The 23,779-nt window shown below is 39.3% G+C and overlaps 1 protein-coding gene across 1 annotated transcript in view; it reads left to right on the top strand.

The window, feature by feature from the left end:
• The first annotated feature begins 529 nt into the window (after positions 1-529).
• The window catches only part of EFEMP1 (EGF containing fibulin-like extracellular matrix protein 1), a 52,653-nt gene continuing 29,403 nt past the window's right edge, over positions 530-23,779 (top strand). The window contains exons 1-3 of the mRNA XM_009886019.1: positions 530-610; positions 3,549-3,597; positions 3,768-4,028. Coding sequence (XP_009884321.1) covers positions 530-610; positions 3,549-3,597; positions 3,768-4,028 — 391 coding nt within the window. The remainder of the gene's footprint in view (positions 611-3,548; positions 3,598-3,767; positions 4,029-23,779) is intronic.

The following is a 23,779-nucleotide window of genomic DNA, read 5'->3' as shown; positions in this document are numbered from 1 at the left end:
GGGCAGGGCAGGTGCCCGGCGGGAGCCGCCGGTGCCGTCTCCCCGCGGGGAGGTGGATTCCGCGGCGCGACCCTCCCGGGTTTCCCCACCGCCACTACCACCTCCGCCACCTCCTTGCGGACGGTGAGCTTTTACCGAAAAATCGCTTTGCCACCCCAAAAACGTGCGATGGGCAGGGGCGGTCACACTGCCCGCTTCTCGCCCGGCGCCGCTCCGGAGTGCAGCGCTTCCAGTCCGGTGTGGCGTTAAGCGCTGTGTTATTTTAAACTCCATTTACTTATTATTATCCCCCCGCCCCCCCCTCCGCCTTCAGCTGGATAAAATACAGGGGATTGGAAGCACAGCCAAACCTCACCCCGCTTCTCGCAGGAGAAAAGGGGCCGCGTCCCGGCCGCTTCCCCCAGGTAGGGGCCGGGCGGCGGCAGGACCCGGTCCCGGGGGCGCTGACTGCCCCCTCCAGCGAAGGAGACCCTTAAAAATATTCCTGCTTTATTTGGTTTTGGTTTTTTTCTTTCTTTCAAGGTTCACGATGTTGACAGCTATGTTCTTGGCTGCCCTCATTCTTATTACAGTACATTCGCAGGAAACTGAGGAAACCATAACGTACACGGTAAGGTTTAATAGAGTTCGAGATAATTGCTGCTTTGCAGGGATTCTTTTCTAAATGGCCCTTAAGAAAAACCAAATTTCTTGCCAATGTGTAGCATGCAATACAAAGGTCTTTGAGCTTGAACGTTAACCATAAAATAAGCTGTTCCTGCACTGAGACAGTGTTCTAAAGTTGAAGTTGACAAGATTGAGCAAAATGGGCTACAACTGCCTGTTCTGAAAAGCTTATCTATGTGTTCAGCTTGATGAGCTGTGCAAAACTTTGAGGTTTTAATATTTTTTCAATCCATTTTCATAAAGACAGGGTCCCTAGGACCTTCATTTGAGATATATGGAGTTTGACAGATAATTAGGTCAAACATTCTTTTGTGTTTTCTTTTGGACATTTCAAGCTGTTTTTAACAAAATGTAAGTGCTTCAAAATTCAGTGCTGTTAATGAAGCATCTAAGTCCTGGAGTGATCATATGGCTGTTAGTTTCTGAGCTGGTTTTGAGCAGTGGTTTTGCATGGCTTGATAAAATTGTACAAGAATACTGGAAATGTGTTCTGCTTGTAACCAAGTGGTAGGGTAATAGATTTAAAGGCCTTTTTGTAGAGCTGCTTTTTTTTTTTTAATCTGCTTGTATTCAGTCTTTGGCTTGCATAATGCATGTCATGGAAGGAGTGGCAATTACATCGGCTTGGGCTGGGGAAAAACCCACATTTTCACATCTGATTATAGTTGTAATCCCTGCAACTTGCTTCATATGGGTGGACCTCTGAATATCCATACAGACTAGCTCAATGCCACACAAGCAGAAAATTCTGCACACATGCAAAAAGTTAGAGAACCACAGCCAAAGACTGAGATTGTGTCTTATACAAGTAATCCCACTGAAGTCAGTGGGATGGCTCAAGCAAGTAAATATCGCAGAGTTGGACCTTCTTGTAGAATAAGAAGCCTCAAGTGAGCATCAGGAAGTCTGTCATAAAATACTTTAACACTGGGCTTTAGAAGCAATAGATTTTTGAAGGTTGGGAGTACTTCTATTTAGAGGCTTCTGTGATTTTTAAGTCCCTATATATAAGTGGAAACTGAAGAACTAAGTACCTTTTGAAAATCCAGACTGACACAGGGATCCCACCCACCCCTCTTTTTCCATATTTATTACATATTCTTTTAAAAAATTAAGTAGCATTTTCTGATAAGCCTACGTAGTCCTGTTTATGGCAATGGAAAATTTTCTAGCATGATTTGGTTTCCTATACTCCATTTTCAAAGAGGTCTTAGCATTTAAGTGCTTCAGCAATCATTAGACTCTAATAATGTAAAACTACTTAATAAAAAACTTAACTTTTGGAAATTTTACTCCTAGGACGCTACTGTTGCTCATGCATTCATTGTATTCATTAAGGGCCAAATACTTTTCTATTGTAAAAGTCCTTTCAGCTGCAGTAATAGATGGACTTGGCTCCTTACAGTTAAATAGACAGTACTTCTGTTGTGCATTAACAGGAATTGGGTGATTCAGTAAATGCATGAATTAGCTGTTTTCCTTTGGGTTTGTGTTTTCATAGCTACAGTAACTTTGGTGTTGTCAACTCAGCATGTAGTCATTCCTTCAGAGATTGAGCATTGTAATACAATTTGCTGTCCACTTACCCCTTTGGAAGAAAAAGCCTCCAAAGTTAAAACTCGCTGCTACATTTGGCAGATGGCTGGTGTCACCTGCAAATGAAGAGAATATTTTCAGTCCTAATGCTGAGTCAGTGTCCATTAGTAACAAGTTCCTCAAAATAATAGTACATGGATAGTACATGGAACAAGTGGATCTTTGCATCAGAAGGTCAAATTTGTCACTCATATAGTTCCTCTGCAGCAGAGGAATTGCAACAAGATTTAGCTTGCTTGACTGTGACTACGTTAGCTGACTCGGTTCTTTTTTTTTCCTATAGGGCCATTAAAGTAATATCCTAAGCAGCATAGCATGCATATGCACCTACATAGTACAGCTCAGTTGACTCATTGATATTTTAAATGTGTCTGCTGCAGTTGGTGGCATTATGATACTTTGCTAATCAGTTCCTGTAACTGTCACTTGTGATTAAAATTACTGCCCTCCAGACAGTTTAATGCTTTTGGGCAGAGGAATAATGAAGGTGCCTACCTAACTGCAGGGCAGAATATTTAAGATTCTTCCTGAAGTTACTAGTCTGCGTTGATGTGAATAGTTGCTCAGTATAGTTTTGTTTGAATTTGACAAAGTCTTATTTATATAAGTAGCCCTGCTGTTATAAACTCTAACGGTTTATTGTATGTCTCACAATATAAATTGTTCTTCCTAGACTGCAGTTCCTGGAGTCATGTGATTAAAAAGCATGTGAATGAATTTCCAACTGTCATGGGATCCCTCCCCGTTGCTAGAGTGCTAATGGGAGAGAGGATGAAGTACAGGGGCATAGAGGCCCATCAGTCCCTCTGGGAAACCAGCCCCAGGAATGAAAGATGTTCATCTATTGGAAGGCAGTGAACAAGATCAAAATTCAGAAAAATTTGTTTCTTTTTCATAAGAAGATTTTCATACTAGTCAGCTGGGTCAGTCCAGAGGTTTCTTTATACCCGGATCCAGCCAATGACAGATGCTTTAAAACAGTGCATAGGAACAAAGCAGGGAGAAAGTGATGCTTTTCTCACTTTGTTTCCCAGCCCAAATAAAACCTACTTACTCACAACAAACGGTACCTCAGGAACTTCCCGAGACAGAGGTTCTCTCTGTATATACTTCTTGTTCCTGCACAGCGATTCTGTACCAATAGCCATTTTCCTAGCTTACAAAGGTATGCAAACATTGCATTTGCCTTAATGTCAAACTTTGAGTTAATTGAAATACGCTTGATTATTTTTCCAAAATAAAGAATCCTGAGTATCCTAATTTTTTATTTTTTATTTTCTCTATAGCAATGCACAGATGGCTATGAATGGGATCCTGTTAGGCAACGGTGCAAAGGTACAGTAATTTTCAAAGACAGACTTGCCATTGGTGTTCTTTAAGTATTATCATTACACACTCCTGTTCTGGACAAGGAGGTGTGCTTGCATGTCTCATTGTGTTGTGTTGATGGCTGTTGCAGAAGGTTCAAATGTTAAAAGCATGACTTGTGTTGTTGCTAACCACAGATATTGATGAGTGTGAAATAGTCCCAGATGCATGTAAAGGTGGGATGAAATGTGTTAACCACTATGGAGGATACCTCTGTCTACCTAGAACAGCGCAAATTATTGTAAATGAGCGAGAAGAAGCAGCAGCTGAATCCACTAGTGGTCGAAACAACGTCATTCGACGGACTCCAGCTGATCCTCATCGTGCCCCTCCAAACCCAACTCATCAAATTCAGTGTGCAGCTGGGTATGAACAAAGTGATCACAACGTGTGCCAAGGTAAGGAAGCTGCCGTATGTTTTACGTTCGGTATATTTGGAGTGTATGTGGTAGCAAATCTAATGCCTGGAAAATGTCAGCCTGTAACTCTTGCATTTAATAGCATATATTGTTGCACCATTAAACTGGACATGTACATGCTTCCTTAAGATATGTAAATAAAATACATGCACATTGTTATTGTTCAGGGTAACAGAACTCAGTTTGTTGCAGCCATACAGTCTCTTTCACGTATTTCAGGTTAATCAGTAGAATTAATTCTGTTGTCTGTAGATCCTGGGGAAAAAAAAACAACAAAAAAAAAAAACAACCCACCAACTTAATACAAGTAAGCAACTTTAGTCAAACACTTTATGTTGTATTAAGTATGTCCAGGAGAGGCAGTGCTCTGAAAAAAGTAGGTAAAGCAAGTCATATTACAGATGATTTCTAAAGATTTACAAAACTATGTATTTTTCAGTAAGTGAATGCTGAATGGAACAAAAATTAACCACCATGTGAACTTTTGTTCAGACCAGCTTGTAATGCAGAACACTATAGTGTTTTTATTATGTATGATCAAGCAGTAGGAACCAAACATCTGAACAGCTTGCACTCTTCTGATCTCTATGCAAGTAGTTCTACACAGACCCTGCCAGCTTACTTCCAGTCATAGTCTAGCCAGTCTCTGAAACTATGGCAATGAAGAGCTTTCATCTGAGTGTACATACACCACACACAGTGCCAAAATTCTCAGGGTATTAGCAATGTTAATTGTATGCATTCAGGAACCAGACTCAAAAGCACTACTGTAAACTAAGACCGTTTCATTTATTATTTTATATAAATAGTTTACTCTTATACTTGCTGAAGTAACAAATGTTTCGTCCGCTGTTTTGTTTTCTTTCATAAAAATATATTCTACTTCTTGTGCTTGAAAACCAGGTTTATGAACATTAGTGGGATACTCATGCAAACAGAGCAAAACTTGACCCCATGGTTCATCTTTTCCACTTTGTGGCCTTTAACAGTATAATCATATAAAATAGTACTTGAGTGACTATAATCAGGGCAAGCTGTAATATACAGTGGTAGTCCCTTCCTCCCTGGTATTCATGTATACAGAACATTATTTATCACTCATAAGTAAATTCCCTGTCATTCTGAAGCACAGTAATCATCATGGAGACTGGGTAAGTTATTTTTGTAGGGCAAAGCCTCAGAGTTGCATTTCTGGCTTATCTGCTAATGTTCAACGCTTCTGTCACTCTAATTTAAGAATGTCAAGTAAAGAACCTACCACAGGGGGTCAGTGCCATGATCCCCTTAACCCTGAGTGTTCACTCTAGGTTATCAAAGGAAAATCAATGCCAAGGATGGCAAATGTTTTTTTTTCTTAGTTTAACTTAGTAAAGTTAAACTAAGCAAAAAGCAGAACCAGGAACAGAATACTGGACTCCTCCAGGTGATGCTGCATTACTGTGGCTGGCATTCGTCTTCACTGGTGAATTGCAATAAACTACTTCAACTTTAGCATGTAACAAGACTTTTTTTCTATAAAAATTGCAAGAAATGCTAGAAAATCTCCAAACGTGAACATCACTTTTTGCTACAATGGCTTTAGGTGTATAAATCAGGGATAGCATAGGACAATGTGTAGTACCAATGCTTTATATTCCAAATAAAGGTTGAGAATTAGGGTTAACTTAGAAACTGACAAGCGGTTGAGATTTCTGTTTTGTTGAGAAGATTAGTGGACATACACTACTGTTATTTTACTCCATGCTCTGGCTTCCTGATACTTGCAAGTAAACATTTATATTCAATTCACAAATCTTTGGTTAATTTATAACAACAACTAACTGTTGTTATAGTACCAGAACTTTTTAACTAGCAGACACACAAACTATGGTGAAATCTTTGGCTTGACTGAATCAGAGTTTTGCTACTAAATTCCTCATGCCAAAATTTCAATCTAAATGCAGAAAACATAGAAATACTAGTGTTTAAAAGCTGAAATGTATTGTACTGAATGAATTCCAGCTGGAAAAAGGGTAGTGGACAGTGTGCTTGAAAGAAAGGATAAAAGACTTTTGGAGCACTTAAAGCATGCGTTCAACTTCATGATCTTCATGCTTTTCACTGCTGAAAATATCTTATAAAAGATAATCTTGATCAGCAATGGTCCCACTGTGGATTTATTTAATTATGGTTAAAAGACTTTGCTACGATAACTGCATGAGGCTCCTAGGGAGTGTAACTTACACATATAGTCACACTTAAGCTTGTTTTATTGTTTAGTAAATCAAATATGAAGTCCAGCTCCTTCTAATTGTTTGCAGATGTATGACATTTTCCTTCCAGTCCAGCAGCACTAAGTATTTTATAACCAATGTGAAAGTGCGGAGACCTCTGTTTTAAAACAATAACATACTCTTAGGAGCTGTATTATTGACATCATACTAGAGCACGAGGGGCCTTCTGTTTTAATACAAATGTCCACTCCCTTTTTAAACATTAAATAGCGAGGGTACGATAGGCCAAACACGCTCGTGTTGGTTTCTGTGCTTGGAATAAACGTGCATAAATGACACTGGTCCTGTTGGACTTTAAGAGGCTTCAGTGATGTGTTAAGCTTCATCATTAAGTAAGGCATGATGCAGCGTGGCCAGATCTTATTTCTAGTGACAGGAATGAGAAACATTGAGGTGCATAATTCTCTGCACTTCTTAATCTATCAAAACACGGTCATAGCCTGAGTTACAAGAGATACTTAATACCTTCTTAACTGCTGACCTGAAGAAAACAAGTGACAAGTATGATATTTATCAGTGCTGAGAGCTTTCTGTCTGCAACGTGTGCTGTTATTTATTGGAGACCATGTAACACACAAATAGCGCACATGGCAGGTTGATAGCAAAGCACGCTGTCTAGCAGAAGGCAACTCCACAGAAATGACTGCAGTTTCCTGTAATATACATCATTTTTATAATTACTAATGACTAGAAACATGTTCTTGTATAACTGTGTTGAAGTATGGGTAGTAAAAATTTCTGGGGAAATCCTTAAGATACTGCATGTGAGCAGTAAGTGCCAGGAACCCCCAAAACTGATGAAAAGACGAGGGGAGGTTATTCTGGATTAAGATCTTTTACGTAGACTATGTACAGAGCACTGAGGTTTTTGCTTCAATTTAAAGACCTTAACGGTATCTCAAACTCTGAGTTTATGACCTTAACTAATCCCACCTCTCCCTGTCTTTGCATAGTCAGTTCACACTTCACTGCCACTTCTAAATGTACCTTTAATTCAAAGGGCTGCTGAATTGGTCACTAAGGTAGATTCCTCTATGTGGCACCTCCCAGCACTTTCAGGAAACCGCTCAAATGTTCTCACTTCTCAATGTGAGTATCACTCAAATTGGGGAAAAGCAAAAAACTGAGTAAGAAATATTTTTAAGCAAATTACTGAGTTGGCTAACACTCACAAATGTTTTTTGCCTCATAAAAAAAAAAAAAAAAAAAAAAACCCAAACATAAATAGTGGCACTCTGTTGCCTGCATACAAGACTGAATTGTATTTGTACTGTGCTGTTAGGTGCTCTGTGATTTGAGTCTGCTCCTATTGATGTCAAAAGAAAATCACCCAATTAATTTAATTTTGTCAAATCTAGTCTGCAAGAAACTACTAGCTTTTCCTAGAATGTTAATGACACTTGAATTAAAAAAAAAAAAAAAGGCCAAGCAAAAGTACCAAATAACCTGTAAACTTGAGAAGGGAAAAGAACTTTTTTTTGCCTTCCTATCATGCTGGCAATAAAGTAAGCCAAGTTTTTTTGCTCCTCAGCTAGATTAGCTTCCTATATTTCTCCAGTCTCTTTATAACCCTTTGTGCTACTGTGACTGTAAAATACAGGGGAGAGAGAGACTGTGATAAAAGATACCAATGCTTTCTTATATGGAAAAGAGAGACATGGTTTCTTAGACAGTTCTGCCTAGACTTGGTGGATGACGGTCACTTTTTTCATTCTCTGTGAGGGGAGGAAAGGAATGAACTTGGGGTTTGTGCTGTGGTTATTTTTCCCCTGCAAAATCATTTTAGGGCTCTCTTCATTGGTAGTGATTAGGGGGGTGTTTTGTTAAGTTTTCCAGTACTTTTCATAGTAACTTACCGTACTCAATCTAGGCTTTCACCTCAAGAAGTTAACAGTGTAAGTAAGTCAAATAAGCCTAAATTTAGCACCTCTAGATTCCTCTTTTTCCTTTTTTTTTTTTTTTTTTTTTTTTTTTTTAAGGAGTCAGGGACAAGAGGGAGCAGTTCATGATGTGTTGTTTTCCATACAGAAATCACATAATATTAAATATGTATATATATCGGGGATGTCCAACTAGCATATAAAGGACATAAATATGGGGTAAGCACAGGTGCAGTCAGCCTGGGCCTTTGCAGAACTGGTTCAGCTTGGAAAGAAGCCTGGGTGTGCCTCAGGCGGAGTGCTCTTCATTGACATTTTGGCTGGGGTGCAGACTGCGCTTCTGAAATGCACCTCCTAATGAGCTCTACTTAACGCACTTTGATTTGCCTCACTGAGCGGTCTTGGAACGTGCAAACCAGATCCCATTCAGATTAAACTAAACCTGAAGTGCACTGCAGGAGTGCTGCTAATACGCCACAACCACTAATGAGCATTCAGGTTCCAGGACGAGACTAGACAGAGCCCAGAGACCCTCAGAAATGCAGGTACTAGGACATTGGAGCCTCTGCACCAGCATGTCTGATCTGTTCTTATGGGTCCACACTATTTGCTAATATAGACATAACCTAAAATACACCTATAATAGTTTCATAGGCTGGCCCCAGAAATGTTTTAGAGACCCTTTTGTAAAATATTGCCTGTAGTTAGAAGAGCGCGGCATCCCAATTTTTCCCACTTCTTGTACTTAAGGAGTAAGGCTTTCAGGACTACTTTTAAAAGAGCCTGAGTTGTGACAAGTTTAGTTCGAGTTGTTTCTCTCAACAACACAAGACCTGCTTAGTTTGAAGAAAGGGTGAGGAGAGAGGTTGCGGTAGGAAAAATAAGGTCTAGTTATCTGGTTTAGGATGCCATTAGTTCATCAAAGTGCTTACTCGGGCATAGTTCATATATACATATGTTCGCTGCAGTACTTCAGCAAGGAGGGAATACTCATTGCCAGCAGTAGCCACCCTAAGAGACTGACCTGGTTACACGTGCCATTTGAATGCTAATTACTTGGAAAAGCTGTAGGAATTTTGCGGGTCTAGAAGAATCCACAGAAGGATACAAACTGACACTTTCACAGCTCTCTGTACTGAGTGTTCATTGATGCCAATTAATTTCTTGTACATTTGGGCACATCATGCAGAGATAATCTTTCATCAGCCCATCCTGAAGCAATTGTTCAAGCTGTTAATCTGTGAAACCACTGAGTTTTGCTGCAGAGAGCCCTTTCTGAAGCATCTCTTTAATAATAGCCTTGAGGGATCGGGGGGAGGTCACAAAAAAAAAATCTTGTTCCAAGGGCCTGGTTTTGGGCATTTTCAAAATTTGGCCACTCTGAATCATCTTCCCATCTGTGCTATTTGCACAGCTGTGAGTGTCATGTCAAGACCTTGGATAGATATTCTCTGTTCTGTCTGACCATTTTACTGTGAACATCCATCACAAGCATAAATACTAGCAGCTGCTTCACTTCCCTTAGTTACTTACTGCTTTTCCATTATTCTGACCCCTGCAGGAATATGCTTAGTACATTGCAGCTAGAGATTCATACCATATGCTGATCACGTGAAGCGTCCTAGATTCAGGCAAGCTTCCGAAAGTTGTATTTACCTTAGCTTCTCGAATTGTGATTATACAGGCAAGCACTAGACTTCAAGTTTAAGTAAACTCATTAGCAGTTCTCATGGCTTCTTATTCAAGAAAAGTAGGATCATTACAGTAGTCACATCGACTGTCATACTTTTGGGTTTAATTTGTTGACTGTAAAGCCTGTTTGTTTAGTAGCTCTAAGGAGGCTAATGTTTTGACAGACAAAACATAGCAAATGTATTCAGAAGGCACATAGCCTGAAGAAAGTCCAAACCTCCAGCCATCTGTCCTCCTTCAGAATTTCGTTCTCTATGCCGGAGGTCTTTTTCATAACGCAATCAGGAATAACAGCAGATAGCACAGGGAAAGAACGTGCTTATGTCTGATCCTGACTGGGCATCCCAGTATACTTGGCACCCCATTAAAAGGCACAGAGTATTTATTTATCCCTTCAAGGAATTCCCTGTATCTGTTGCAAACACAAGCACCCTAAAAGCCAGTAGACCCTACAAGGAGCGATAGCTGTCATCTGTTGCATTCAGTAGCATCGAATAACATAAAACATGATTTGTGATAGTACGGGCTCACTTTTGTTCCCTTTTTCAATACCTGCTGTCAATAAATTGTAGTCTATAGAGTTGCAGTGACACAGAAAGTTTCCTTAGCAGTAACAGCAGTGTAAGTATCCTGGCAGCTACTTATAGAACTCTTCTCAGATAATTTTATAGTGATACTGTTGCCACTTTGTGGATAGTTTCTTTTTGCCATACTTGCGTGAAAGAATTATAGCAATGTTCCCAATGTGTTTGCTTTGAGCAGATCTGTAGTTATTTCAACCCGGACTACTGCATTGTAGTTCTTTAACCTGCTGAGAAAGGTTGCATGCTCCTCCTTTCTCCAATTATTTGCTCAAGGTAATTTTCTCTCAATGAACACGTTTTTTTCTGTTTTCAAACCTGACTCCTGCTTCAGATTACTTAATATATGATGGAAATGCTCTTATCTGTGTTTTATTTTCATTTTTGAAGTTTGGGTTACTGAGTCATCTTCTCTAACCCTAGAACATTTCTAAAGGATCTCAGCATTACAGACACACGCTTTTTAAAGATCCAAGATGTTTCTTGAGCATCTCCAATGATGGGACGCTAATTTAGCAAGCTAGAAAACTAGTTCAAGAGCTGAAGTTCAAAACTGTTATTTTCCTTATTTTATTCTCTTTCCAAGTGATTTTCTTCATTTCGTTTTCATGCTGGCAAAGGAAGCTGATAGCTACTGTTTGTATTTGCCTTTCTGTGTGTGCCAAAACAGCCCTAGAGGAAGAACAAAGCTTCCCGCAAATATAGAAGTGGTCTGTTTGATTCGTCACTGTATCAGCTAGTGATGCCTGTGTTCCTTTGCATATCCTTTACTAAGGAAGAACATCTGCTGAACTATAGTCAAGCAAACCAGTCTCCACTATGACTTGAATTAATTCAGCATTTTGTTTAGGCTTGTTATTTTACCATTTTCTTCTCAAGGACAATGAGAACAGTGTGTAATAGGACGCCATACTAGTGAGGTATTTTTGGTCTGGTGGAAACCACGAGAGAGTAATTTTTGAGCTTACCTTACCAGGTTGCGTCTTAAACAGTCTGCATATTTGGTGGTATAGTCAACTATTCTCATACAGCACTTTGTCATGGCAACCCCTTTGTTCTCTGTGTGTGTGTGTTAACTGAGTAGGAGCTTTTACTTTTTGTTCATGGGCTATAAGTTGAGCTTGGCCATCTCCTTTCATTGTACTTCAAGAATATTTATTCTCTTTTCCCTTTTGTGATACTTTTTGAGCTATTTTTTCTGGACTATCCTTGTTTATGTATGTTCTATAATACTTCATACAAGACTTAAGCATCCTTTCAGCTGAAGGGTTCTTATCAAAGGGAAGTTTGCCACATACCTGTCAAAGATCAGTTGCTTCTATCCGCAAGATTGAGAGATCTGAAATTGGCCAGTAAGATCTTTTCTCTCTGCATGTGACAAGAATATATGGAATAGGTAATCAGCCATATTAGGTTCAGGGATAAAACGCATGAAACTTCACAAAGAGTATATCTGTTTTCATCTTTAATTTGCTAAGTTCTATTTTCACAGCAGCCAGAAAGCAATAGTTTTAGAGAGAAAGCTATTTGCCATAGTCAAATATAAAGCAAAATTTAACCTGAAAGAACATATTAAATGCACAAGAATCCTGCTTGTACCTTCTTTCATTTACATTTTAAATTTACTAAAAATACAAGAGGGATCTGCAAATTACAGAAGTATGAAGTAGTTTAGCATACATGTAGTTATTATAAAATAACTATTATGCTCATTCACATTTGTGTTTTATTTGTTGATCTGAAATCATGTTAAAAGTTGGTTCTGTTTTAATTATTGTGGGAGAAATGTCTCATCTTTGTTATGTACAATTAAATGGTAAAACCTGTAGCTTTGAAGTTATAAGAAAACAGCATATGTTATGCACTAAGCTACAGTGCTAAGTTACAGTTCATGAGGCTAAGAAATTAATTAGACTTTTTTTGGCATAATGTATCCCAATCTCTTAATTAGGCATTTTTAGAACTAGATATTCAGTAGACCCTTATCTATTCCTGTTACCTGAAAACTGTCCTATGACTATTCTGCAGTTAGAAGGTGGGGGAGTTGTTTGTTGGTTTGGTTTTTGGTGGAATTTCTTGTTTGATTTTAGTTTGGAGTTTTTTTGTGGTGTTTTTGTTCTGGTGTTGAGTTTTGGGTTTTTTTTCGGGGGGGGGTGTTTTCTGGTTTTGTTTTGGGGTTGGGGTTTTTTTTGTTTGTGTTTGGTTTTTGTGGGTTTTTTTTGTGTGTTTTTGGGTTGGTTTTTTTGGTTTGGGTTTTTTTTTTTTTAAACACAATTTTCTTACTTTCATTTCTTACTAGCAAAACACTAGTTTTCAGATGGCTGGTAAAATAGTACTTGTTTGGTCAAGGACAGTGGCAATGACTATAGATGGCTAACCACAGAAATAAGTAAAATTCTTAAACAGGATGATAAAGGGTTAAGCGTATGAAGGTATATCTCCTGGGAAGAGATGTTTAGTTTGGGAAGCTCTGAATCTGTCCTTACTAAATCTTGACTAAAAAAAAAAAAATCATGCCTTTGAGTGGACATATCTAGGCATCATGTAAGCCTATTTAAATTTAAAAAAGAAGACATGGCTGAGCTTTCTTTTACAAGATGAATTTAATCTGAAGTAAACTTCTAGTCTAATGCATGACCCAGTATGATATGATATAAGCAAATCTGACATTGCCCTTGAGTGGGTTTCGTCCATGCCTGAACAGATGTTCCATGCAGTTTCATGAGTACAAACAGAACTTGTTCAAGGATTTTTATAGGCATATGCCTGCATGGGTGGGATTTCTGTTAACAGGTAACTGGTCATAATGTGTGAAATCAAACAAATAGATAGTGAAAGGAATGGAGAGTACAGTGATTTTAAAGTGTCAAGCCTGAATGGCTTCAGGAAGGGTTTGGGTTTTGTCTATCAACACCAGTAAAATCTTCAGCCTGAGTTTTCAAAGTAATTGGCCACTGTCTGTCCATGAATCTTTTCTTTCAAAAACATGGTCTTTATAAAGGAGAATGGGCCTTCTACTGGCCTCCAAGTAAATAATCATGTCATCTACTTTGATACTATTGACACCCAAATTCCACTACCAGCTGTAACTTGAACCAAAAGAAAAACTTTGATAATCATAGAATAGTTTGGGTTGGAAGGGACCTTTGAAGGCTATCTCATCCGCCCCCCCTGCAATAAGCAAGGACATCTTCAATTAGATCAGGTTGCTCAGAGCCCTGTCCAGCCTGACCTTGAATGTTTCCCGGGATGGGGCATCTACCACATCTCTGGGCAACCTGTTCCACTGTTTCACCACCCTCAGCATAAGTTTCTTCCTTAGCCCTAGTCTAAATCTACCCTCTTCTAGTTTAAAGCCACTACCCCTTGTTCTATCACAACAGGCCCTGCTAAAATATTTGTCCCCATCTTTCTTACAAGCCCCCTTTAAGTACTGAAAGGCCACAATAAGGTTTCCCTGGAGCCTTCTCCAGGCTGAACAACTCCAACTCTCTCAGCCTGTCCTCATAGGAGGTGCTCCAGCCCTCTGATCATTTTTCTGGCCCTCCTCTGGACCCGCTCCAACAGGTCCACATCCTTCTTATGTTGGGGGCTCCAGAGCTGCATGCAGTACTCCAGGTGGGGTCTCACCAGAGCAGAGTAGAGGGGCAGAATCGCCTCCCTTGACCTGATGGCCATGCTTCTTTGGATGCAGCCCAGGATAGTTGGCTTTCCGGGCTGTGAGACCACGTTTCCAGCTCATGTCCAGCTTTTCAAACACCAGTGTCCCCAAGTCCTCCTCAGCAGGGCTGCTCTCAATCCCTTCATTCCCCAGCATGTATTGATACCAGGGGTTGCCCCAGCCCAGGGGCAGGACCTTGCACTTGGCCTTGTTGGACCTCATGAAGTTCACATGGGCCCACTTCTCAAGCTTGTCCAGGTCCCTCAGGATGGCATCCCATCCCTCAGGTGTGTCAACTGCACCACTGAGCTTGGTATTGTCTGCAGACTTGCTGAGTGTGCACTCAATCCCACCGTCTATGTCATTGTGATGAAGATATTAAACAGATAAGTCAGACTGCTATGTAAAACTGGTGTATATACAAAGATTTAGAAGTTTCTTTTTCAATAATTAAAATTCATATGAGGTAAAGAAACCAGGGGCAGGGGGGAATAAGACATATTACAGGATGGAAAAAAATACCGTGATGCCAGAAAAACAGTGAAATGGACAATCAATTACTGCATATTAACAATTTAAAAAGAAATCCTTATCAATACTGTAACGGCTGCCTGTTCTAACAGAAGTAGTTAAAAAGGGAAAATGCAGGGCTTTTGACAGATAACAATTTTCTGTATGGTTTCAAAGAGGTTGCAAATAAGCTAACATTTAATAACAGATTTGCATAGAGGAAAAGAATAAAACATGGCAAAATGAGCAGAAATTTAAGTGTGATTTTAGCTGACTTGACCTATCTTATAAAGCTATATCGAACAGAAAGATGGACAAAGAAATCTCTTTCTTGTCTAGACTTTTTGGAGAATTTTGGGTATCTGGGCTGCATTAGAAAAGAGCTGGAATTAAATACACATTTAGAAGCAACACAGTTCAGTATCTGGAGAAGGTTCATCGAAGTTGATAAAGATAGCATCATTTCAAGAAATACATATCTTTGTCAAGTGCCTTAAAAAAAAATAATTACTGGGTTCTACATCAATTTTGAAACCATTTCGTTTTGCACCTGCGTTAACAGATCTTACTTGTACTTTTATATCATGTAGTTTTTAAAGCACTTTCTTAGTAGATGAATTTGTTCTCAAGGGACTTCCCTTATCAGCAACAAGTTCTCCACATAGCTTTTAGATGATAAAGGCAAACCAGACAAAACAATGTATTGCCTGTCACAGTTAGGGCTATTTAAAAGCAGTAATCTTTCAATAGGCAGTGCTGCAGTTAGTGCATAGTCACATCAGTAATAAGCAATGCTTTGGAGCACCCACTGATCTGCCCCCATAGGCTGCGGAAGATACCTTACTTTATTCCTCACAGAAGTTGTTGGAGATTAAGTCAGGAAAGTGTGCAGAATCCAAAAGTCATTCCCATTTCCCAGGGTTAAAGAAAAAACACATTCTTATCTAAAGTCATCCTGCTTGTATTTACTCCGCATCTAGATCTTCCTCAATGTTATCTGGCTTAATTTGAAGGATCAAGACAGGTTTTCTTTCCAGCTTGCTCCTTGTATGTTACTTGAGTAGAAAAGAAGTTCAAGATGGTTTCAAGACCCTAAGATATTGCCGACACTTCTAGGCCCAGTATTTTTTACTTCATGGAGAAAGCACTGTACAAGCAGATAAAAATTATAGGCTTAAGTCAACAACCTGGTACTGATTGAGCACCTCTTGGACTTTTGGGGTTTGCAGAAGCAGGAGAGCATTACACCACCAATGACCCTGAGTTGGAAGAGAGTTATAACCATCCTCCTGATATGGTTTGTGCACTGCAAAAGTTGCGTGCAGGAGAAAACCACACATTTTTCCTATCTTAAACAACATTTGACCATTATTTAAACAATCCCGAAAATATATTTGTAAGTTTTAATCTATTATTCAGCATGTGGAAAATTATGATTTTGGGGATGGGGCTGCTTTTTTTGCGTGTGTTTCAAAATAAAGTATTCATCTATCAGAAACTGTGGCTCTATATGCCTATAAATGGGAAAATTCCCCATTTCTAGAAGATATCTTTATGAAAAGTTTTTTTTCATTATGTATTTAAATCAAAATGTACTCTCCATTATGATTACACTCAAATTTCAGTATTCACTGTTAAGGGAATCTCTTCCTTACTATGTATGCAGATTTATAAGGCTCCAGGCACCTTTGAAATAAATTGAAAGCACAGCCATGTAATAAAGCCAAAACCAGAAACTAGCCAAGGAGATCCACCCAGCAACACCCTCGAACACCCTCAGCCTCTTCCCCTAAGCACAGCTTTAGAGCACTAGTCTTGATCTTGTCTCTGCTTTCTCCACCCTCGTGAAAGCTTCCTGGGGGATTCCCCGGCTAGCAGAGAAGCCGGAGCTATGCAAGTGGTTGTTCGTGATGCAGAAACAGTTCACTTGCTTGATTTTTCTTACCTATCAAACAGCTCATAAGGAATGCGGCTGTTTGCAATACTGCTCAGCCCATTTCAAGGGGAATATTGCGCAATAGGAGCAGCTCACAGCAGGAGAAATCAAGAGTTAAGGGATGAGGAGAGATTTTAACAACTGAGAAGAGAGATAAGCGTGGCAAAACCATACAGAAGTAGTGAAGGGGTTGGAGAAAGTGGACTTGCAACTGCTGTTTCCCACTTTGAAACATAACAATTCAAAACTTCATTTATGATGCTGAAAGGTGGTATAGTTGGAGGACCCCAGAAAAGGACATGCTTCCTGAACTCACTGCTGTAGGATGTGAGCGAGGCCAATAATTTAAGGACTTAATTATAGACAAAGGTCTGGACATTTTATACAGTGAGATCAGAAGTTTAAAAAGAGCAACTTTTGAAAGGGATACCAAACCTAATTTATAAGTTTAAGGCAATCTTTAATTATTAAAGAATGCCAGGATGAGGTTAATTGTTGGAAAGTAGATTGGTAGCATCTGTACCCTTCTGAAGTATCTCATGCTGTGCATTTTGAGAAAGGATAGTGTATTAAATGTTCCATCTTTCTGCATTTGGTGACTGCTACCTGTTGATTAAGCATAAAGTCTATTCCCCAAAGCTTTGATTAATTGGGCTGGTGGACATCAGATGTTCAGTATTGCAATGGAAACATTCCCTGCCCTACAAGCCGCAGAAGGTTGAGACATTTTATAGAGCACGCAAACTGGTACAGCTTTCATGAAACTTAAAACCACTGGGAAGTTCAGACAAAAGTTTCTGTAATTCTGACAAAGTGATGTATGAATAATTTGATCTGATTGTTATCAAATACAATTTTAAACATTTCTACATCAAAAAGAAATCAAATATTAATACTAGAATATTTTCATCATAGGAATCACAGTTTGCTATTGTGGGGAAAAGCATGCAATACTGAAATTCAGTGACATCATTTTGTACTGCCACAGCTTTCAGGGGACTGACTTCGGCTTCATTCTTCTGGACAACATATGCACGTAGAATGAAATCTGTCCTGCTCTGAACAGCTTAGTGATACATGCACTTGCATACCGTAACAAGAACGCCCTCTACACAACACTATTGCCGTGTTTAGTGTTGTATTTGGGACAAAAGCAGCAGCAGCTTGTATCATTCTTTGTGTTTCATTCTTTATTTCAGTGTCTGTCATGTCCAACCTAGCCAAAAACTGGCCTCAGCAAATTCTGGCTCATAGATGCTGTGGGAGCCCCGGGGGCTCCATACACATGCCTCATCTGTGACCAAACAGGGACTAAGGAGTCATTTCACAGTGCCTTGTCCTCAGGGTGGAGTCACACTCCTACGACAGCTATGATCAGTAGGCTGAAAGCAAAATATTAAAGAGACCAAAGGGACCAATTGGGATTTCCACAGACTGAATGGCCACTCGGGGGGTTCATCCAGAAAGAATGATCCTAAGTGTCTAGAAATATGAAAAATAGCAAAAGGGCGACAGAAAAATGGTGGGTTTTTTTTTCAATTTGGCCATAACATTCCAAGTGGGACAGCCGTGGGATCTGCCGGGATCAGCTTGAGACAATCTTTGCATAACACCACAGAAGCTCACGCAACGCACCAACTAACACGCACTCCAACTTTATGGCATAAAGTTACAGAACCATGTCTGTCACACAAATTCAGATTCAAGACAGCATTACTGTCCCATTGGGATGCAACTGGGATGGGCTGGGTAGACAACAGCCCTTAAAAACTGGAATGATAATATGCAGGTTTTTCCATTCCTATCATTTGTCCTTAATTTGAAAAATTAAATGCTTATGTTCCACTGTTAACTATTCTTAACACTAATTTCACAATTTAGCCCAGTGATGACCAAATGGCTTGCTTACAGTTTTGGGGTTTTTTTTCCCCTCTCAGTTCACAGCTGTCCTGAATTTTAGTTTGGTGCTTAGGTTGCATTAAAAAAAAAGTTTTGAGACTCAGCCTCCATAAACGCTTTAATCAGAAACCTCACTTGAGTCAACTACTGCCTGAAGAACACTATCTGTAAAAAGTCAGAGGAAAGAAAGGTAGTACAGTTCTCCATTCGGGTTAATAGCTTAGAGTATATTTACAGCATCATAGAATAATTCAAGTGAGAAGGATCTCAGGAGGTCTCTAGTCCAACGTCCTGCTCGAAGCCAGGTCAGCTCCGAGATCAGACCAGGGAGATTTATCCAATAAGGTCTTGAAAACCCCTGTGGATGGAGACTGCACAACCTTTCTGGGCAACCTGTTCCACTTGTTGACTGCCCTAATGGTGAAAAAGGTTTTTCCTTATATCCAGTCAGAACCCCTCCTTTCAATTCACCCTAGCATGATAGAGACAGGCAAAAGAGATATGCTAAAGATACAGACTTTTTGTTGTTTTTTTTTTCCTCCCCTTCATTTTTCAAGCTCATTTGCATTGGTCCCTCAGTTTTACTCATCAAACTATTTAGAATTATTTATTATTTCATTTGGCTGTAGCCAGTGAAAGTTTCCTTCTGGAAGGCACTGTATGCACCGATACAGCAGAAGTGCTCACCTGAGAAAGCCTTCCATCTTCATACTATTAAACATTTGGATTGCATTCCTTTATATTTTTCAACAAAATTTTAAAAAACATACCTTCTTGGGTTCTACCTGCCACTGAGTATTTCTTACTGTACTTTTCAGAACTGAAATTAGTATAAAACTGCGCTGTATTTATGTGAAAGACTGGTTGTTTTCTTACAAAGGGCAAAGGTGAGGAAGTGCTTTCCGTAAGGGAAGGTCACACAATTCTGGGACAGCCCTAAGTGGCACAAACATTTTCATAGAAAGCAGATAAGCTAGCTCCCAGCTTCCCGTGGCCCAACTCTTGCTACTAGTGAATCGCTGCAGCTTTTGTGGTTTCAGAGTGTAAAAAACAAACAACAAAAAAAGGAATATCAATGTGTATCCACAAACCAGGAAAAAAATGTACAGTTTCACACACCAGTGTCTATGCTGCTTAGCGTGCAAAGCTCTGAATAAACATAAAGCTTTATTCATAGCTAGTGCCCACCAAATGTCTTAAAGTACTGAATGTATATCAAGACTGATTTTAATAAACAAACCCGCTGCTTATACTTGGAGGTGTCATTTAGACACATTTAGCTGAGTTCCAGCATTTAAACCACATGCTCAGATCCCAGCAATTTCACTAACATCTTTGCACATGCCTAAATTCACACAATTACTTAATGCTGTCCCGAATAGGAACGCTGTCCTGAATTAGTCCTTCACCTTGTTGCTAGGAACTTTTATTTTAAAAACCCTCACTAAAAAACTTGCCAGAGCAAGCCTGCAATACCAAGAGCAGACCGAGCCTATTCATGGGTGGGTAGGAAATGCTTCAAAGTATAGGAGGGAGTAGCCTTGATCTGAAGGAATGGTACTGTTTACTCAGCTTGCAGTTACATTGCTGGGACATAGTTTTCAGATAATTCTGCTGAGTATCCCAGCTTGTCTCACATCTAGCAGTGCTGTCCCTTTTAGATACTCTTCATATCATTTTTGTGTCTATTTAATTCTTTATTCTCTCTTCCTCTTTTCTTTACTTAAACTGGCAACAAGTGCCAAAAACTGACTGAAAACAGCAATTCACACTGTGATCCTGGATAAATTACTATACAATTAGCAACATCGCAATGTGAGTTTCAAAATGTTAATGAAATAAAGCTGCTCCTTTAGGAAACTAGATACTTTACCGTTTATGATTTATGGTGGCTCTAAATAGGACTGTGAACAGTTTACAGTGCCAGATAAAAAAAAATACTGTCACTTTTACTAATTACATACCTCATGCCACTTCTGTAGGGAGTGATGCCTGGCTCATCTCCTCAGTATCCTCTCTATAAAATCTTATCGCTTCTAGAAATTGAATTGCAAGATTGTTATGATCCGAAAATCAGATGCATTTTCCTCATTATGACGAGCAGAACGATGCAGCGGACATGACTGGTTTGGGACAGAATGACATGTAGCTGTATGGTCACAGAGACTTCTTTCCATGAACTTCTCAGATTCATTTCCTGGCTCGAGAGGTTTTGCTCTCTACTACTGGATGCTTTGGGCAAGCACAGTACATGTAATAAGTATGAAGCCTTATGGGGTAAATAAAAATTACTGCACAAATAAGAGTAATAATAAATCAATCCCAGGAGTTTTAGGTCAATACGCAGAATTAACCTATTTACTGAATGTTCTGTAGATAAGAGATCATTGTTCTTTGCTTTGAAAAGATTTCTGGTTTTAATATGTATTCAGCCATTACTTATCTATTATGCTGTGCTTCCTTTTTATTTTCCTTTCATTGAAAATGAGACTTAACTCCTTTGGACTTGATCCTAAAACACATTGAACACTTCCAAGTCCTTTTGAAAATAATAGGATATAAGAACTTTCACGACTTAGTTTTTATTTCTCTGAGGTGTTTTTGAAACTTTGAAATCAGTCCAGAAGATCCTATCTTGTTATTACCTGAGACATTGTATTTCTTTCCTTTCATATTGATCTTTTTGCCTGTCCATGAAGTCTCCAAAGCATAGAAATACTCTGTTAGATCCCAAATAAGTTTAGATAAAGATCTAGCTACAGAGGATGTTCAGCTAACATCTAGAAACCAATCTCGTCATTGGTCTTCCACCAGTGCTTTGCACATTTATCGGTAGCATCTGATTAAAACCAGCCTCTAAATCAATGGAGTTGATTAGGTGCTATATACAAAAGTGTTCAAGTTACGTAAGCCTACATGTTTACAGTCAGTTAAAAAACTTCCCCTCCTCTTCAGTAGTCCCTGACTGGAAAACTTGTATTTTGCAAAAGCTTTCAGAAAATCTTTACAGGCCACAAATATCATTACCCACCAGGCTGGTTCTTGCTATCCTTTGAAATCCTCTACTCTCTTCTCTCTTAGACTGTAGGTTGTTTGAACATGGCACTGTCTTTTGGTTCAGAGTTAGCATATCAGCAGAACAGTGGAATCCTTATCCATGACAAGGGCTTCTATAAGCTAACAGCACAGACAAATACAAGTACCATGTTAGGCCTCTTTAGCTTAGACAATAAATTTGAAGTTGATTAGTCTGGGGGAAGGCTTAATGTTGCAAACAGTAGTATGGGTTATTCAAGCTAACAAAAGTCATAATAGCATAAATAATAACAGGATTGGTAACATTATCAGAAAATTTATTTTAAAACACTCTCTCTTCAGAATTTTAAGCAATTGTCCCCATTATCCTATTGTTAAGGATTTAATGTGCTTGTAGATATTTACTTTTCCTCCACTATAAATAGACCATCTCACTAATACTTAAGTACATATCTCCTTGATTTACTCTTCAATTCTATTCTTTGCTCTTGGCATTAATTACCTTGATGTAATTAGTCTCCCCTTTATTTATCTTCTGTCAGTTCATCTCTTGCCCCATCAGTTATTGGAAGATAGCACTTCATGATGAAAGAGCCACTAGTCTTTTTTTTTTTGCCATCCAGCAAATGAATGAGCACAGCATGGACTTTCCCCCTGAAGTACACAGCTGCAAAGCCGAGTGGACAATCAATCATACCAGAATTAAATCCGTCTGGAAGGCATTTGAGGCAACAAGACATCTATGAAAACCTTGAGTATGATTGACAGCTTTTTCCAATAACTTTGACGGAAGTCTAAATTGAGAAATCTCTTCTCCCATCCTACAAGAATTTATGAGCAAAATTTATTTTGACCAACCAACATTGGCCTGTATTCAACAGCATATGAGGCCCTTATGTTCCCCTGTAGGCTTGTGCTCATTAGTTAACCTCTGCAATGGTCATGGCAAGGCTAGATTAGATTTTAATCAAACATTTATGACTGTCTACTTAGAGCTTGAGACACCAAGCAATGAAACAGTTATGCTGAGCAATGTACTGATAATGTTCTGGGCATCCCTCAGAAATGCCGAGATACACACAGGCTACATATCCTTAGCAATTATCTCATACACTCAATTTGCAAGCAAATCAAAATCTGGGACCTTGTACCTTTTTAAAGAGGGAATGGAATAGACTGAAAACCAAGCAGAACACCTTCTGAAAAAAAAAATGAAGAGAAAGAAGGGTCTCAATGCTACCTTTTCAGGAGAGATGGCTAAAGCTTCCCACTTGTCTTTCTTCCTGGATCCAGGAGCGAGAGAAACATCCCATGCCACAAAGTATGAAAAAACTTACCCAGTGAATCCGTTGGGGCCTGTTCCTTCCCTTCCCCATGATAGCTACAAAGCTGATTCCTATTTATTCCTGCAGGTCTCTGCAGGCAAAAAGCCTGGTTTGGATGGGCATCTGTACTAACCATTGTCCCACAGTAGATCTCCTGCATGCATACTAGGCTCTGTGCTGCTGGTGTTTTCCATGCCTGCCAATGACCCCGAGCCAAAAGACTTGCCTGACATTGAGCAATTGCTAATACCAGTATACCCCCTTTGAAGACTGAAGTGGTTAATTCCTCAATGTCTTTGGCTATACTGCCTACTTAACATCAACATGTTCTGGGAGCACCCACGCTTTGTCACTACCACAAATAGTTTCAAAAAACAACAATTTTCCTTAATTCGGTTGTAAACTACTCTTTCAGGAATTTCATCAACTTGCACAGAGTAGAAGGGATTGTTAGAGGAACTTCTTGTCCTTTCATGACCATCTTGCAAAGGGTGATTTTCTCACCAAACTGTGTTTTGACAGTGCTTTTCTCCTGGTGCTCACTTACCTGTGTTTTCTGTACATTTTAAGATCATCTTGAGACTTGCACAGCGCTGTATCTACTTTGGATTGTTTTTATTGGCAACTAATGCATACTGCCATGCACCCATGTGAACAAAATTACAGAGCCCAGACAACTTTTGTACAGAGTTCCTTTGGCCACAGTTTCTCTGTGGGTTTCATTTGGCAGAAGTGATATCAAGCAGAAGTCTTTCCCTCAGCTTCTGATGTAAACTAAAATACACCTTATAAATAGAAAATACAGGCACTGAGAGCAGTGCCTTTGGGCAAACAGCCACCTTTGGGCTATGGGAAAAATTCAGTTAGATATGATTCATAAATATAATGAATAGGGTGCCATAAACTTGCTTTGCTCTTCGCAAACAAAGGCGCATTC

This window comes from Charadrius vociferus, unplaced genomic scaffold (assembly GCF_000708025.1).
Source record: "Charadrius vociferus isolate BGI_N301 unplaced genomic scaffold, ASM70802v2 scaffold455, whole genome shotgun sequence".
In the NCBI taxonomy this organism is placed as follows: Eukaryota; Metazoa; Chordata; class Aves; order Charadriiformes; family Charadriidae; genus Charadrius; species Charadrius vociferus.
Note: the sequence above shows the minus strand (reverse complement) of the source record. Positions and strands in the feature narration are given on the sequence as shown.